The 17057-nt window shown below is 42.0% G+C and overlaps 1 protein-coding gene across 5 annotated transcripts in view; it reads right to left on the reverse strand.

The window, feature by feature from the left end:
* The window catches only part of RALGPS1 (Ral GEF with PH domain and SH3 binding motif 1), a 335024-nt gene that overhangs the window by 60800 nt on the left and 257167 nt on the right, over nucleotides 1-17057 (reverse strand). For all 5 annotated transcript variants that reach the window (XM_075259104.1, XM_075259103.1, XM_075259100.1 and 2 more), the window contains exon 12: nucleotides 5821-5888. In XM_075259104.1, the coding sequence (XP_075115205.1) occupies nucleotides 5821-5888 (68 nt within the window). The remainder of the gene's footprint in view (nucleotides 1-5820; nucleotides 5889-17057) is intronic.

Raw genomic sequence — 17057 nt, forward strand, 5'->3', positions numbered from 1 at the left:
GTATATCTGGTCCTTTGGTCTTTGTTTATTTGGTCATGTTCGTGTCATTCATGTATTTAGGTTGCAACCCGGAGTTCCAACTTGTAATTCCTGTTCTACTGATTGGACCTATACCGATTCTTCTTATGTTTGTAACTGTTTTCTTATTATATTGTAAAAGTTTCCTTCTTTTCAATAAAAAAAAAAATTAAGGAAGTTTTTTTTCGGATTCATTTTTAGATTTTTTGTTTTTTCACACACAATAAAATAACAGAGTATGAGAGGAAATCCCAGGATCCAGACAAAACCCAGGCAATGATAAGATAGACCATACAAACCACCTGCTGATGGTGTCCTGTATATTCAAACCATCAGCTAAGTCCTGTAAGTTACCAATCCCTGATACTCCTCATCTTTACATATAACACTGCCATACCATTTGCTCCAGGTTGTATCCCTGTCACCTTTGTACATTAGGCACAACCCTCAGAGTCTTCATATTCTCAATCAGACACAACATATGGGGTTAATTGGTATCAGGCGGAGTCTCCGCACCAACAGAACAGATGTTGATGTACTTAGGAGCCCAGTCTGAGGAGTTATAATGTCTCCTGTCAGGTTGGATCAGGGTTAATTAGTAACAGACAAACAGAATGAAAATACCTAGAAAAAGCGGAGGTGAAAGGGTCTCATCTCCTCCATACACAACGGCCTGCCTGTCATTACTGCGGTATACCCTCACCCAGGTGTAGGCTAGCCCGTTGCTGCTGCTGTCAATACAGTCAGGATTATTGGGAATGACAATTTACATTAATTCACAGGGTGGGGTGGGGGTTGGAGGGGGGAGGGGATTTGATGGACAGCTGTCAGACATTGTGTGCTTATCTGTGAATCTACACTTCATGCCTACAAATATTTTCCCTAAAGAGGCCGGCGTACTAATATATCCACTAAGAAAAGTCACAAGAGACCGACCCTGTATACTCCACATGATTTGGTCAAGAACCATAGTGTACCTGGGTGACTGTGACAAAATGAACTCTCAACATCTGCCGGAAATGTTGAACTCTACAGACACAGAGTAGTAGAGGTTATTTTCTGTGGTAAGTCTCAAGTGTTGCTTCTTTGCCATCTGAATCACATTAGGTACACAACTGTATATGGCCACTGGTATTTATGAAAATAACTTGCATACATCTCTACAGCCTTGTAACTATATCTATGAAGAAGGCCACCAATGCTAGCGAAGATATAATCACTCTCTGAAGGACACAGGAACCTGAAGACCACCGGTGCCATGGATCTCATAGAAAAGCATCAAAAGAAGTAAAAATTCCATTACCAGCATTATAATCACTAACCCGCACTTCTATCTAGTCCTGTACAGAAGATGTGTGGATGGATTCAGGTAGGACTAGCATCCACTGACACAATACATACGTGGGTCTGAAGGTGTGGGCAGCCGGCTCACAGCCCATTAACCTTCCTGTGGTGAGCTAAGGTTAGTGCTGATGGTGGTTGAGCTATAATTAAGGCTTTCGGTCGATCCTTGAGGTTCCCTCTGCACTAACCCATTAATATCACCAATTCCATCTCGTAATAGCAGATATACAGCAGACCTTACAGTCACCAGACACTGACAGATCCTGAACCCTTACTGCGCCACAGATAAATCAAGAAAGAAAATTCTGCTAAATATTTGCTTTTATTGTTCTTAATGTCACGCTCAGACAAATATTATATTCTCCTTGCCTTTATGAGAAGCCTTGTCCAGAGCTCACTGTCGCTCTCTTCTGATTACTGCTGCCAGGAAAATTGGGGGAAGGACCTTAAAGGGATTGTCCCATCACAAGGATCCTATCTATGCGTCTAGATTATATGGATTTAAGACTTTTCCTAAATGCATAGCTTTATCAAAACTGCTTTGTTTGGCCGCTATCTTAATTTATTCACTTCATTGTTTACACTCCGTTTCTATGGCCCTTGGGATTATCTGCTCATTTGTCAAGTGATGTAGCTGCCTGCTCTCAGAGGGGGAGGGAGGGGCTGGGAGCAGCTCTGAGCTGTTTGTGTCTTTTAAGTAGCGGAGCTTCTCAGATAGGGGAGGTGAGAGCTCTGGGATTTCTGAGCTGTTATCAGTCGGTTTAATTGAATTTGGCTGATAAGGGCTGAGATAGGGAGTCCGTTACCCCTGTATGTAATGCAAACTGACTCAAATCCAGCTTTGCTACATCAGCTTCACACTGTGGTAATTCATTTACAACCAATCCTGTGCAAGTGAAACCCCGCCCACCTATGTGCCGAGAAAAGCAGGAAGTGAAGAGAGCATAACAGCCTGCAGGTTAGTGAACAAGCGTCATGGGAATACCCCTTTAACAACTGCTCTGAGCACAATGGCTGGCTCTGAAAACTGGTTGTCACTCTTTTTAGTTCTTCAGCTGTGACCAATTTTAAAAATATAAAAATTGTCACATTTACAAAAAAAATGGCCGAGATCAGGAAATGGACTACAAATAAACACACAAGTATCAACACGTTGGTTGGTTAAGAAACCTTCTCAGTCACCAGAGGAAAAACGCACCTAATATAAAACAGTAAATACTATGGCAGGTGGGGGATTGACTACAGCTTGTTCCAGCTCTACTATAGGGGGAGAGAAGAAAAGCAGAGAATGAGAGACGTCTGATAATGCTAGCATTCGTCTCTCCATCATTCAGGTCCACTTGTGGACCTGAAAGATGTAGACCCTGTCCGCTAAAGAAGTGGTTACCCGCGGACTCCATAGTCCTTTGAACAGGACTTTTTCTAACTGCAGCGGAGTTTCCAATGCATATGTGAAACTAGCCTTAGAGCACACAGCGCAATGCCAGGAAACTATGGAGGGAGGAAATGGGCATTTACATTCACCAAGTAGCTGACTGAAGGGTAAAGACTGGCCTCTTCTTAGTGACTGTGACGTCTCTTCTGCAGTGCAATCCCATTAACGTAAATTGGACTGAGCTAGAAATACAAGACAGATCCCCTACACAATGTATGGCGCTATGTCAGGAATACAATGAAGAGGCTGCTGTGTTCACCCAAGCCATTCAATCAGCTGAGGGGGAAGGGGTCCTGAAATATTATCAGGGTGGGGGGCTGCTCCGATCAAGTGACCCAGAGGCCAGAACCCCCAGGTCCATCATGAAGAATCCCCTGGATGAATGAAGGTATATTTATTTATGGTCGTCGTCTTTATAAAACGCTTTGTAATAAGTCCCACTTTATTACTGTATTGTACAGCATTGAACTTTTGACCTAGAGAAAAATTCCAAACTCAAGGACAAAAACTTTTTTCAGGGAAATAAATTTTAAAAATCCCAAAGTGACAGAAAACTATGAAGATTGCTCAACGCAGCGGTGACCGAAGGATATTTTTGTATTCTATCATGTCAACAACAAACCACATTGCCTTGCTACAACAATCCGAAAATGAGAACTTGGATCCCGAAACGTGTTGCTCCAATTGCTGTTTTTTCCATTCCAGGGACAAGTTTAGTCTATTACATACCACAATAATGAGGTAATATCTTTATCTACATTAATTTTTGCTCTTATTGTTTTAACTCTTTCCTTGTTATGTAGGAAACAGAATCACAGGAGAATAATGGAATTATCATCATGGACCCACACAGAGGCCACACTGACACGTAAACCTAAGAGACCAGGAATCTTAACCCCTTACTACTGGTACATCATGGGAATCAGTACCTAATGGCAAACTGATGTACCGGTATGTCATTTTAAGGTCACCTGCTCAGAAGCTGAGGGGGTGACATCGATGGCGAGTGTCAGCTGTAAGCATCAGCTGGCACCTGAGTGTAAAACCCTTGGCTAGAGCTGAGCTCCCATTGTGGGTATTAACCCTTAGCAAATGTCAAAAAATATATAATAAATAAATACATAAAGTGTGTGAAAAAAAATTAATAGAACCCCAAAATTCCCTTTTCTAAGGGTGCATTCACACTGAGTAAACGCTAGCTTATTCTGAACGTAAAACACGTTCAGAATAAGCGGCGTCTAAAGCAGCTCCATTCATTTCTATGGGAGCGGGGATACGAGCGCTCCCCATAGAAATGAATGGGCTGCTTCTTTCACTCCGTGCAGTCCCATTGAAGTGAATGGGGAGTGCCGGCGTATACGGCAAGCTCTGCTCATGCCGGAGCGTACACGCCGGCACTCCCCATTCACTTCAATGGGACTGCACGGAGTGAAAGAAGCAGCCCATTCATTTCTATGGGGAGCGCTCGTATCCCCGCTCCCATAGAAATGAATGGAGCTGCTTTAGACGCCGCTTATTCTGAACGTGTTTTACGTTCAGAATAAGCTAGCGTTTACTCAGTGTGAATTCACCCTTATATAAAATTATATAACCTCCCTCAAAAAACATAATAAAAACAAAATATATTTGGTATCGTATGAGGGAAAAGAAATCAGAAGTAACCCCCCCCCCCCCCCTCCCAATCATAGGAGCTACTGGGGAAATAGTAAGGAACTTGGTGTTTGCATTGTACTCCTTACAAACAGCTTACATATTCACTTTTCACTATCCGCTGTGCAGTCACGTCTGAGATACTAATGCTCCCTACAACCCTTCATAAATTCTTTGATGGGTGCAGTTTTCACAGTTGGGTCACCCCTTAAGAGATTCCACTTTTCTAGTAATTTAGAGGCTCCGCAAACATGACAGTCCAGATACCAAACATCTAAATCTGAACTCCAAAAGCCACATAGCGCTCCTTCCCTTCTGCGTTCTGCTGTGTAAAGTGGCATCCTCTTACATGTGACCCCATTCTGGGGGCAAGCAGCATTTTTCTCTCTGCATGATTTGTGCGAACACTGTGCAGAAAACACATGAACCCCATTATAGACTATGGAGGGACACAATCCCCAGCTGGCAACACCTAGTTGTAAAATTATTCTTAAATTTCTAGGAGGAATGACAGAGATCTGATCTTAGAAACCAACCCCTTTAACATGGCTTCCTTTACGAGTAAACTGATCGTAGGACAAGGAGCATGCAGGAAGTAGTATTCACCAGTAGGGTCTTCCTTATTCTTATCCAATGGTGGAGGGTTGCACTTTCTACAGCCCTTAGAGTATATTATTATTGTGGGTTCACAAAGATTACATAAAGAAGTAGACGCTAGATACTATAGTAGAATGCACTAAAAGAACCACAGAAAACCTCATACAGAGGAGAATTACCCAGTAATGGAGGTCTTGGGGATTTTACAGGATTGTTGCTGCATTTGTACAATTTTAGGCTGCACAGAACCTACAGTGTATAGTGTAACATCTTCCATGGCTCATCTTTTCTTCCCCCAAGTCCATGTAACACTCCATCGTAACGATTTCTACACACTAGAGATTTTTTTTTCCTTCTAGAATAAACACCGCACAGGAAGTTTCCATGAAACATGAGGTTATTTTTTTTCCCCAAAAACATCTAAAGTTCTTTTGTTGTGCTGCAGAAAGTGAGTAGACATGTGGGGAGAATCTGTAAAAGTCATCTCCCTCTGATTTGTCCATTCCATAAAAATACGTTTACTTGGTTTCTGTGGTTTCCAAAAATAAAGAAAAATACCCTCCATATGGAAAATGGAATATCCGGGAACAACGTCTGACTTCTTGTGTTGTGTGACATCAGACATGCAGGACACATACGTGTGCTCTACTATGGAAGCCTCAGGCTGTCGCTACATCAAGGAGGTGTCTCACGTTCTATACAGGTCTCTACCTACCAGCTACATCAGACAGACACACAGGATGGATTTAGAAAAAAATATATATATATTTTCATACCTGCAAGATCTTCTTTCGAGGAGACCAGACGAGGAGAACTGTTTCCTGGCTCAATTCTTAATGAAAGCCTGAAAGACAAGACATTTCTACAGGTTTAGACAGAAGAAAATGTCACAAAAATAGTCAATATTTATATATATACTTTATTTTGAACAAGGTTTTTCAATTTTCCATGAGAAAATGTAAGTATCAAGGCAGAAATAATAAAAAAAATAGTCAATGTTAATAGGTTATCATTTACATATTATCAATAAGATGTTATCATAGCGTGTATATAGTAGACCGATGAATGGGATTCTCCACTTTGGATAATTGTTACAAGTTAAAAGGGTCTGATTAAAAAATGGCCCCCTGCTGACACCTCCAGCGATCACCTATAACCTGCAGCAAACCTGACAGTAAGTGTTCAATATCCCAACAGTGCCACCACAGGGTGGAGTGAGGCATTACATGGAGCTTATTCAAATCAAACGGTTGTCTGTGTACAGACGGACTGGACAGGTCCTCCAGCATGAGAGACTCGCTCTGTAATGGTTCTACAGGGTCTCCAAAAGATGGGAGCCCCAAAATATCAACTCAAAATGACCCAACAGGGTGCAAACAAATCTAAACTAAACAACCCTTATATTACATGATCTATTCTAACATTATAATTTATGTTAAATAGATTGATATATGCAAGATAGATATGAGACATTATCCACAGACAGAAATAAGAGGAGATGATAAATGCAGTAGTTATGAGATAGATAGAAGATAGACAGATGCAGAGACAGATATTGATGGATGATACAAAGAGGGGTGGATAGGTAATAGACAGAAGTAGATAGATCAATAGATACAGAGAAGGACTGATAGATTAATTAGATACATGGATAAAGTAGCAAAGCAAGGAGAATATACTTTATAGGGTGCACCATGCAGTGACACAGCTCACAATGTAATGTACATGGCCTCATGGGATAGATTTGGTTTTATCGTTTGGGTGATGGGCAGTGTGAGCCGGGTGACCAATGCTCCAAATCTCCTCTCGTTTGAGGACTTGACATCAATCTGATTTTTGATTATTAGAATGTAAAGCAAATGCTAAAAGGTGCAATAAAACATAAACCTAATGTATATAAGTCATATCAGGTGGGTGGAAAACTTTAGCATGTCAGGCCAGAAACCATTTTTTCTTATGTATGTGTCAAGGAGTCTCTTTCATAAAGAAGCCCACTGGACTGCTACACACACAAAGAGTAGATGAGCTGAGGTGTATATATCATGTACACAATTATATGTGAGCAGTTTGTAGTATGTGGTCTCAAGCTCATCCAAGCCACGAGTTGCAGTTTCCCAACAGCTTTCTACATGGTTTGGTATAATAACCTGGAGAAGCCACTAAGCAATGACTTACTGCTGGAGCTCTAGTGTCAGAAAAGACCTGGATAAGACCTGTGTATGACCTGTGGGAAGTGCCTGGCACCTGGGCCATTCTCAGCTGCGTGCACATGACAGCTTGTGGTATTCGAGAGGACAGGACCCAGCTTGTAAAGAAGTGGATTCCAGCTCTATATGGCCGGTTGTTCCTGAGCGTGCCCAGTGGGAGTAATGTGAAAACACACAACTGTGCACCCGGGAATGTCAGAGATACAGAACTATGTGATCCATCCTATTATCCTCCAGCCCACAAACCCACAGCTCAGCAAACAGGGTGTGTGCACTTATTTATGGGGTTAATGTTATTTATGCACACAAATACTAATTGTATGCGAGTACACACAGCTATACATTTATCTTTCCATCCTCCCACATCCCTCTATCCATCTCTAGATCTCACACCTATCCATCCATCTCTCCTGCATCCAGGAGAATGTTACAACCGGTTTTATAAGCAAAAAGGAATTTAGGCCGGGTTCACATCTACTCTCGGTATTCCATTCAGGGAGTCCATTTGGGAACCCCCCAAACGCATTAAAAAGCGGTGACCAATGAAACCACACAGACCCCCATACGGTAGACTATAATGGAGTCCGTGTGTTTTCCGTGCAGTGTCCGTACGAATCATGCAGAGAGAAAAATGCTGCAAGAAGTACTTTTCTCTCTGCATGACTCCTGCGGACACCGCACGGAAAACACATGGGCACCATTATAGTCTATGGAGTTCATTTGCTTTTATTGCTCATCGCTTTTAATGTGTTTGGTATTCCATTTAGGGGGTCCCCAAGTGGATTCCCCGAACGGAATACCGAAAAGCAGATGTGAACCAGGCCTTAGATAGGGTATAGCATATTACAAAAATGGTTACCAAACACCCACCAACGCGTGAGAAAAAGAAATGGAAGTTATATTTTCAATCTTTTACAACACCTTTAAAAAGTAAAGCGACTGCGAGTCCCCCACCAATCACATATTAGGCCATAAAAAAAAAATCCTGGAAAACCCCTTTAAGACTAAGGATTCATACAATATTATCACTCAGGCCTAACATTCAGTCTCTTAATGTAAATAGTCATGGTGTCCTGTGGACATAGGACTGTAATCTTCTCATCCCTTTGCTTCCTGGCCCCAATAACATACACTTACAGCTGAGCTATAAGATGGCGTCATTTGTCCTCCAGTCATTCCTCACCATCTGCTTTACAAATTATGGGTAAATTGCGAGCAATGACGTAATTCATAGTGTTATACGGATATCAGGCTGCGTCCACCTACCCCTATTGGCTGCTTACTTGGAATAAGCCCGGATGACGTTGTTTATAAAGGCCATCCCATAATTTGCCAGGATTAGGTGCATTAAGACACAACATACACAGTGCTTGGCTGCAGATGGACATGTCTATGGAGCGGTCGCATCCTTATAACCCAAACCACATGTTCTGCCTGAGCAAAGTCAGAAGGAATGAGGATCCAGGAACGAGCGGGAAACTTGTAATGACTTGATAGAAGCTCGGCTAATACTCCTATTAATAGGTTACTAGGAGCGCTGTATACAAACAGGCGGTTTAGGGCACATATTTCCTATAAGCCTCTGCCATTGTTCAAACTAATGAAGAACATGTTCTATTCATCCCAAGTAGAGGGGGGGGGGGGGGGTGAACGGGGTCAATTTTGGCACATATGTAAATGTATTGCATTCTCCCTTTGAACTTTTTCCCTATATATGAACACGTCTATAACAGAATACAAATAAAGCTGGCAATGCACATTACTTGTGAACCAGCTATCTAATCTATATGGGCTTTCCTGAACTCTCCCCTGATGGCAAATGCTGGACATGTAGAATTTACAAAGCCCAATCCTTTCCTCAGCCATGTTCAGCCGAGCCCAGTATGCATGTGTGTAGGGGGATAGGAAGAAATGGCGGTCTGCAGTTTGGCCAGGTATCTTGTGGAAAGAGAACAGACTCCTACATTTTATCTACATACCAAATGAAGCAACTTGCAAGTATCTTTGATCTTTGTGTTTTTAAGTATCCACCTCCTCTGCAGATCTAGATGTAACCATGGTAACAGACTACATACACCCCTGTGTAGTCTGATGCCGCAGTCCTATGTTACATACTCTCTGCTCTCATGAATTTGCCAACATGATTGAAATGACCAATTCCAAACGAATAGCTAAACAATTTTGCTGGTTTCCCTCAATGGGGACAGATTTACAAGACGCAGACTGCTGTATCTCTTCATGTTTAACAAGCCTGAAACCATTATAATCACATTTAATATGTTTACCAGTTAGAGCATGTGGAGAAATTTACTTTGGGCTTGTACATTGTACCCCGGAGAGGAAGCTGAACACACTGCTCTGGATTAAGACGTCATCTGTCAGGCACCTGTTAAAATCGTAGCGCTCCAGCTGCTTGCTGAGATGTGGGTATACTTCCTACAGCCCCCCTGGGTTAAGATATGTGGATGTTATAGGATCTTAGATAATATCTGGTATCACTCCAAGAAGTGATTTGCTTAGCACAGCTATAGTTAAGCTGGGTGACAACTCCTGTGTGGGGTATAACAGTGGCTAATGCAGTTATTACCTAACTTTACAAGACACAAAGTGAAGGATAATGCAGGTTGTTCACATGGACTTTATCCCAGGTGTAACATAAAGCTCTTTAGCCCCCAATTACCATGTCTTATCTATAATAATAGTGTTTTTTCTTATGTTTTGAAGAGGCTTTGGGCCCCCTAAGGCTCCAGGGCCCAATAGCGATTGCTACCTCTGCACTCCCTATAGCTATGTTCCTGCCTGTAGCAAACAAGGCCTACAGCTGCTTCAGCCATATACAGCCTGACTGGCCAGACCACCATTCCCCTCGAGGTAACCGAACCCCTTATTTTCATCACATCTGTTACTGGAATCAGCTCATGTTTTTGTATGGTTTGCAAACACCAGGACTGGACTATGTTCACAGAAAACCAACATGTCTCCTCCAGGGAAGTTGCCCAGATGTCTGTCTGTCTGAGCAAGACAAAGTGGCTGCAGAGACACAGCCTGGGAACTCGATGTTGACGTTTGGAGCCAGGTACTTGTGGGAATTATGGAGAGAATTCCATGGCGAGGTTTTACTTGTAGAGACACAATGCTGAGAAACAAAACCAAATCCTAACCCTTGTGTTCACTGGGTATAAATAATGATAGGTCTGGTAACGCCGGAGTGACTCTGGACACATCGTGTCTTCATGGCCTTGTATAAACCAACAAAGGGCAAGTTATCATTCTGGAAATATTCTGAAAAAAGTCCTGTACACTCGCTGTAAATTCACCCCCGTAACCGAGGATGCATGAAACCTAAATAGACGTCGACGATGGTCAATAAACTAAAGCTGCCTCACTTTTAGATGATGCAAAGCTCCAGCGGATTTCCCAAAGTGTCTGATGTCGTCTGATAATCTGACGCACTTTTACGCTATCTGGTATAAACTTCCACCTCTTATTAGCTCAGTTTCTGACAAAATTTTACTGAAAAAATTTGATGCAAAGCCTGAAATTTGGGTAAAACTTCCAAAATTTTGGTGCAATTTGTGGCTCACAGTTTAACATATTAACCCACACCCCCTTTATCATCAAGTCCTGCCTACAAGTTGTAGGAGGCGCACAGATAAAGTGTCTAAAACAAAGATAATGAGGTTTAAACCATGGACACCAGTTTTTTGGATTCCAATTATACCAGAATTTTGATGCATATTTATTAATCTATCCCATTGGTACAGATTTATTATGCTTGGTTCACACTAACATTTGGGTTTCCATTCAGGGAACCCCCAAATGCAAACCTAATCCACTTAAAGCGATTTTCCTCAGAAACCTGTGGACGCCATAGACTATAATGGGGTCCGCTGGGTTTCGACCCAGAAAAGGTTGAAAAATGCCGAGACAGAAGACTTGCTTGCAGGACTTTTCTCTCCAAATTTTTAAAGCGGACTGGATAAGGGAATCCACAAGCAGAGCCCAAGTGCTAATGTGAACCTAGCCTTATATCTTGTATATCAGTTTTCTGGCACACAAGGCATAAAAAGTAGCATTTTCTTGTTTTGTTTTCTTTGTGTAAAATAGGACTTTTGCACAATTGATTGTTGATTTTGTTTCATTTCAGCGCTGCCATCGCCACTTTTCCAAAAAGGGGACATGGAGAAGGTGTGCGGGGGGCGAGGCCATCAGCCCCAAAAGATTTATTTTCATTTATGCAAGAAATCTATGAGCTGGCGTACATTCCCCTCCAGGCACACATATGTGCACTGTCTGGCGGCTCAGGCTATGAAGACTGGCGTTAATAATACAGTCTTCGTATATTGGCTCCATTTTTCTTTGCCTGAATGAGTATTATAAACTGGTAAATGTCTAAGCTCCCTTTGAGGTTGTTCTGTCTCTTCACACAGGTGTGGAGTACCTCCATTTATTATTGAGGAAAAGCTGGAGAGGAAGTTTTGTAATGATGATCATATCTGCCTTATAGGTCTTTATATGGGTTTCATAATGTCTGAATGAGAGAGGTTAAGGATTAGAAAATCCGCACCACACCTGGGTTATGTCTGCTATAGCAGTTCAGCACATGCTCAGTCTTAGAACAAGTGAGGCGCATTTTTTTTTTTTTTTTTAAAGAAAGCAGCCATGTTTTTCTTGCCCTAGACAACAACATTGTCTTCTCTCAGGCTTATTTTAAAGTGGTATTTCCAGAGAATATGCCATAAATGTCTGATAAATGAGGGACAAACCAATGCGACAGATGCCTCCACAACACCTGTTTGGCTGTTTCCATAACCTGAGAGCGCTGCAGAACTGGGAGGACAGCGTTTGAGGGAGCCCTGTTCCCGAAATACAAAAATGTGCAAATGTTTTAGGCAGGTAAGGAAAAAATGGTGCAAAGAATAATTTATTTCTGTCAATGAACAAAGTGAAGTGAAATGTAAATCCCATCAATATTTGGTGTGACGTTTGCCCTTTGGAGGAGGAGTCCTGGAAGTGATGATATGGCCCCCACAGCTCTAGCCCTGATCTCAATATCATCCAGTCTGTCTTGGATGACATGAAAAGACAGAAGGATTGGAGCAAGCCTACATCTATAGAAGATCTGTGCTTAGTTCTACAAGATGGCGGCAGGAACAACCTCCCTGCCGTGTTGTGCCAAAAACAGACTGCAAATATACTCAGAAGAACTAAAAGAAGGCAAAGGTCACACCAAATATTGATGGGATTTACATTTCTCTTTTCTTCATTCACCTTGAATTTTGTTAATTGACAAAATAAACTATTAACCTTTCTATGTCTTAAAGCATTCTTATTAAAACTTTTGTGCAATACTGTAGGTGCATTGAAGCAAAAATCCAAATGTTTGTAAAGGAATACCCAAAGGCACAGAGCCACCTGGGGACAAGAACCCATACCACTAGAGGTGCATACTATATCATACAAATAATATCATAGGTGGGAATTGTCCTTATATTTAATGCTATACAATATATACTGTGAGAGCCAAGTCATATTTCATCCAGAGAATAACTCAAGTAGAGAGCTGATGGATTAGATATTGGCCGCGCTCCAATCCCCTTCATAAATATAATACAAGATCAACAAGCCACGCTATATCATGTCCAAGACCATGCGAGGACAAGACGGCTGCCAAGTAACACTTAAAGGGACGGATGATAACGTTCCAAGATGTAATGCAGGGTCAGCATTCTGCCTGTGTGAATTATGCTCTGTGGGGGAGGGATGTTTGCAAAGCTCATCAGGGTGGATACAGAGGATTTCTGTAGGTATATAATAAAGGAGAAGTCTGTGTTCTCCCATCTGGAAAGTCAATGTATAAAAACAGAGGTATCTGCACGAACAACATAAAGCCCTCATCCATAGCTCTAACAGGAGAGGATTGTATATGATCATCATTTATTATTAAGGCTCAGACATCTAATACTTTTATGCTGTGTTTAGTTACTGACATCTTATAGAAATACTGAACAGACACGGGCTATGGATTTATGGCTAGATGTGGAAAACCAGGTGTGACTGCAGTTAACCCCAGTATTGCCATAACTCTACAAAAGGAAATACAAAAGAGCAGGAATTGTCAAAATGGGCACTATTGCTTGTAGTGCTAGACCTTCTAGGGCACAAAGGTATGTCTGTGTGTTCTGGAGTGATCCTTTGGCTGGTGCTTAACCCACAGATACCCAGAAAACGGCCCCCTGATTCTCCAAAAGCCCTATAGCAGTTGCAATGGCCACCCCAATGCTCTATAGGTTTGTCACCTGTACCGTATGTAATGATTAGGTGCCATGTTGTGACTTCATATCCAATGCACTGCAGGGATAGATGTGTTAAGAGGAGGAGGATGAGGAGAATACTTAAAGCATTTTTCTAGAACCATGAAATTGTTATCCTACATTAGAATAGAGTCATTAATATCTGATTGGTGGGGAACTGGTGTCAGCGCATAGCGCCCCCCCCCCCCCCCCCCCCGGTTTTACAGGATTCTGACATTTAGAGTAGGACTGCAGCCTCATCAATAGCAAACAGCACCATACATTGCATAGTGGCTGTGCTTGGTATTGCAGCTCAATGCCATTCATATGAATGGAAAACTTGAGAGCGAAAGACGAAGTCCAGCATATCCTCTTGATAAAAAACCTGTTACTTTATTGAGTCATTACATTAAAATTCATTCTTTGGGACGGTTAGACAGTGATGGTAAATCCCATAGTAGCAGGTAATACAGATAGCTGACGCGTTTCGAAAGAAAGAACCTTTCTTAGTCGTAGCCTGATTCAACTATGAGTAAGGAGTCTATGGGCTCGTTCACACGTGAGCACAGGGAGGTTTTTGACAGCGGATTTCGCGCCAAAAACCTCCCCTTTACAATGGTGGTCTATGCAGACCGCCAGGCTTCTTTTTTCCACTAGCGGCGGGCTGCTGCTAGCGGAGAAAAGAAGCGACCTGCCCTTTCTTCAGGCGGAAGCCGCATGGGTTGAGCCGCGCGGCTTTGGCCCCCGGCAGCACCCTCCTATGTCGGCTCATTCATTTGAACCGACAGTGGAGAAAAAAGCCGCGACCGCGATGGTCGCAGCAGGCGGTTTTTGACCAGAGAGAGACGCGGCTCGCCGAGTCTCTCTTGATGTCAAAACCCGCGCGGGCAGTTCACGTGTGAACTAGCCCTATAAGTAACTGAAGAAGTGATTATAAGTCAGGTGTTACAAGTCTAGAAATCATGTGGCATATCAAAACAGATAACCATCCTGATGAACCAATTCCCAGTAAGTATTTGTATATAGAGACACATTAATAAGTACTGATGAGTTTTATGCTGTATTAAAACACACAGAAAAAGAATTGCTTTGCATATATTGAGACAATTGTCATACGATCCTTTATTTAAGAAATAGAAGAAAGCTCATTCCTTATATTTAGACCATAGGGGTGACGTGTGTTTAACTTTACAATCCAAGAAGCTTCTTTCAGTTTAATCTGGTGTTCGCGATTGCCTCCCTGGATTGATCTTTCTATGTGATCTATGGCTTTGAAGGAAAAGTCTCTCATATCACTATTGTGCTCTTGAATAAAATGTTGTGAGACACCAATGGTTTGTGTACAGTTCATGTAAGTAATGCTATATACATGCTCGGCAACTCTTGTTTTAAGCGCACGTGTAGTGCAACCGATATAGTCAATGTCACAAGTGGTGCAGGTGATTATATTTACTACAAAAGTACTAGAACAGTTCATGAAATGTCTAATGTGGTAAATATGATTTCTATTTGAACTTTGGAAAATGGAACTTTTTTCTGTATATTTGCAGACATTGCAGCGGCTCCCAAGTAAGTGCATCCACGTGGTGGTCTAGGGATTTGGATCTTTAATATATAAACTTGGGGAAAGAGTGTCCCCCAAAGTTTTGCCCCTTTTGGATACGAACTGACAACCCTTGGACATAATGGATCCCAAAACCTCATCTTGGTGCAAAATGGGTATATTATTTTTGATGATATTAACAACCTGTTGGTAGTTGCTACTATATGTAGTGGAAAAGTGAACATTCAATGTATTATTCTTGTTTTAGTTTGATTTCAATAATAAAGAGGATCAAGAGGATTTGCTGGACTTTGTTTTTCGCTCTCAAGTTTTCCTGTAAGGATATATTTCCTAGCCGGAAGAATCACCTGAAGCCCGTGCATTTAGTCCTGCCACAAAGGATGTGAGTAATTTTTTCTATTTGGAATTTATGCATCGTTGGGCTGAATTTTTCTTTCCCCCAATTTTCCCTTTTGAATTTATTCATATGAATGGGACTGAACTGCAGCAGTCATGTGATCAAGGGAAGTGATGTCACTAGCCTGAGAAACGGAAATGGCGATTTTCTGAGCTCCATGGCCTGATTGTGGCGTTGCTGCGAGTCAGACCCCTGCCAAAATGATATTGATGGATAGGTCATAAATTTTTATTGTCCCCATAACCCCAGTCAGTTGTCAACCTGTGCTTTAACACATATTGGGAGTTGTAGTTTTGTCTCAGCATGCTGGGTTGTGTTGCTTTGCAGCAGCAGATGTCTTCAGTGAAATGCACAGAAGCAGATTCCAAGGTTTATGCGGTTATAAGGCCAAGAATTTGTACAAGAGTGGAGTGTTGCTTTAAATCTGTTGTCGGGTTACAATGAAATGGTTAACAGGCTGGGCAGATTTCCATGGGAAAGATGTTGGGGGTTTATTTAGAATCGGAAATGTAACAGTGAAACCTGGCACAGTCCAGCAGACAAGAATACCAATTCATGTGAAAAACATGAAAAAAATGATCAGGAACTGACTCTCTAAATATTTACAAGTAGAGAGATCTCTGCTCACTGAGGATGTAAAAATACACAGAGCGCCTCCAATATCCACCGCCAAGAGCTGCTCAACCCCACGACCGCCACATGTCATGGGACATTTGTAATGTACATCCCTACTGCCCAGGAACATCCACAGATCTAATGCAAATTTGTATCAACACCTCATTTTTAAGCCTGGAACATGGTACAGTCCCAGAAAAACTGGAGTGTTTGTAAGAATATAATATATTTAGTACTGTATATAATGTCAGGGTCTGGGGTTGCTAGGTGGGGTGGCATAGACACACGTCCAGTTTCTTTAGTTCAAAACAAAGTTAGAGTTTATTTTCACTCAAAAAGGTAGTGCAGCAACAAAAGGAAACAATACAAAAATAAATCCCTGCCCGGCTAGGCTCTAACTAAACATAAGAATAGGTTACCTCACCTAGGATAACAGAAATCCAAAAAAACAGTAGAATCACTCAGGACACAGCTCCAAAAATATGACCTCTCTGTTTGCTCTCCAGCCAAGCTCTGCCAAAGTGTTGCTGCTGGAGCTGGCTTCTTAAACCTCCCTGACGAGCGGACTCTCAACAGCTGAGTCGCTGCCGGAACATCCCCAAAGTGTTGCCTGGAGGGGGGTGGAATGACAGGTCCCACTACCAACCTACCTGCCATTCCTAAAAATCCAACCCAGTAACCGGAACTCTGAAATAACCCTCAGCAGACAATAGTTATCTGCTGAGAAACGTTCTTTCTGGAGTTTTCTCATCCGACCCACCTTAATAGTCTGGGTGAGATGTACACCCCCTCCATTGCCTGACCAGCCATCGGCTTACAATAATATAAAGCAAAGCAGGTAGCCATACTGTAGAAATAGCTCCATCTAAGAGCAATCACTATGCATCCTAAGCTATACACATTAGAGAGCTGTCAGCCATGACAGCTATTGCTCCCA

Source organism: Leptodactylus fuscus, chromosome 11 (genome assembly GCF_031893055.1).
Source record: "Leptodactylus fuscus isolate aLepFus1 chromosome 11, aLepFus1.hap2, whole genome shotgun sequence".
NCBI classification, from domain to species: Eukaryota; Metazoa; Chordata; class Amphibia; order Anura; family Leptodactylidae; genus Leptodactylus; species Leptodactylus fuscus.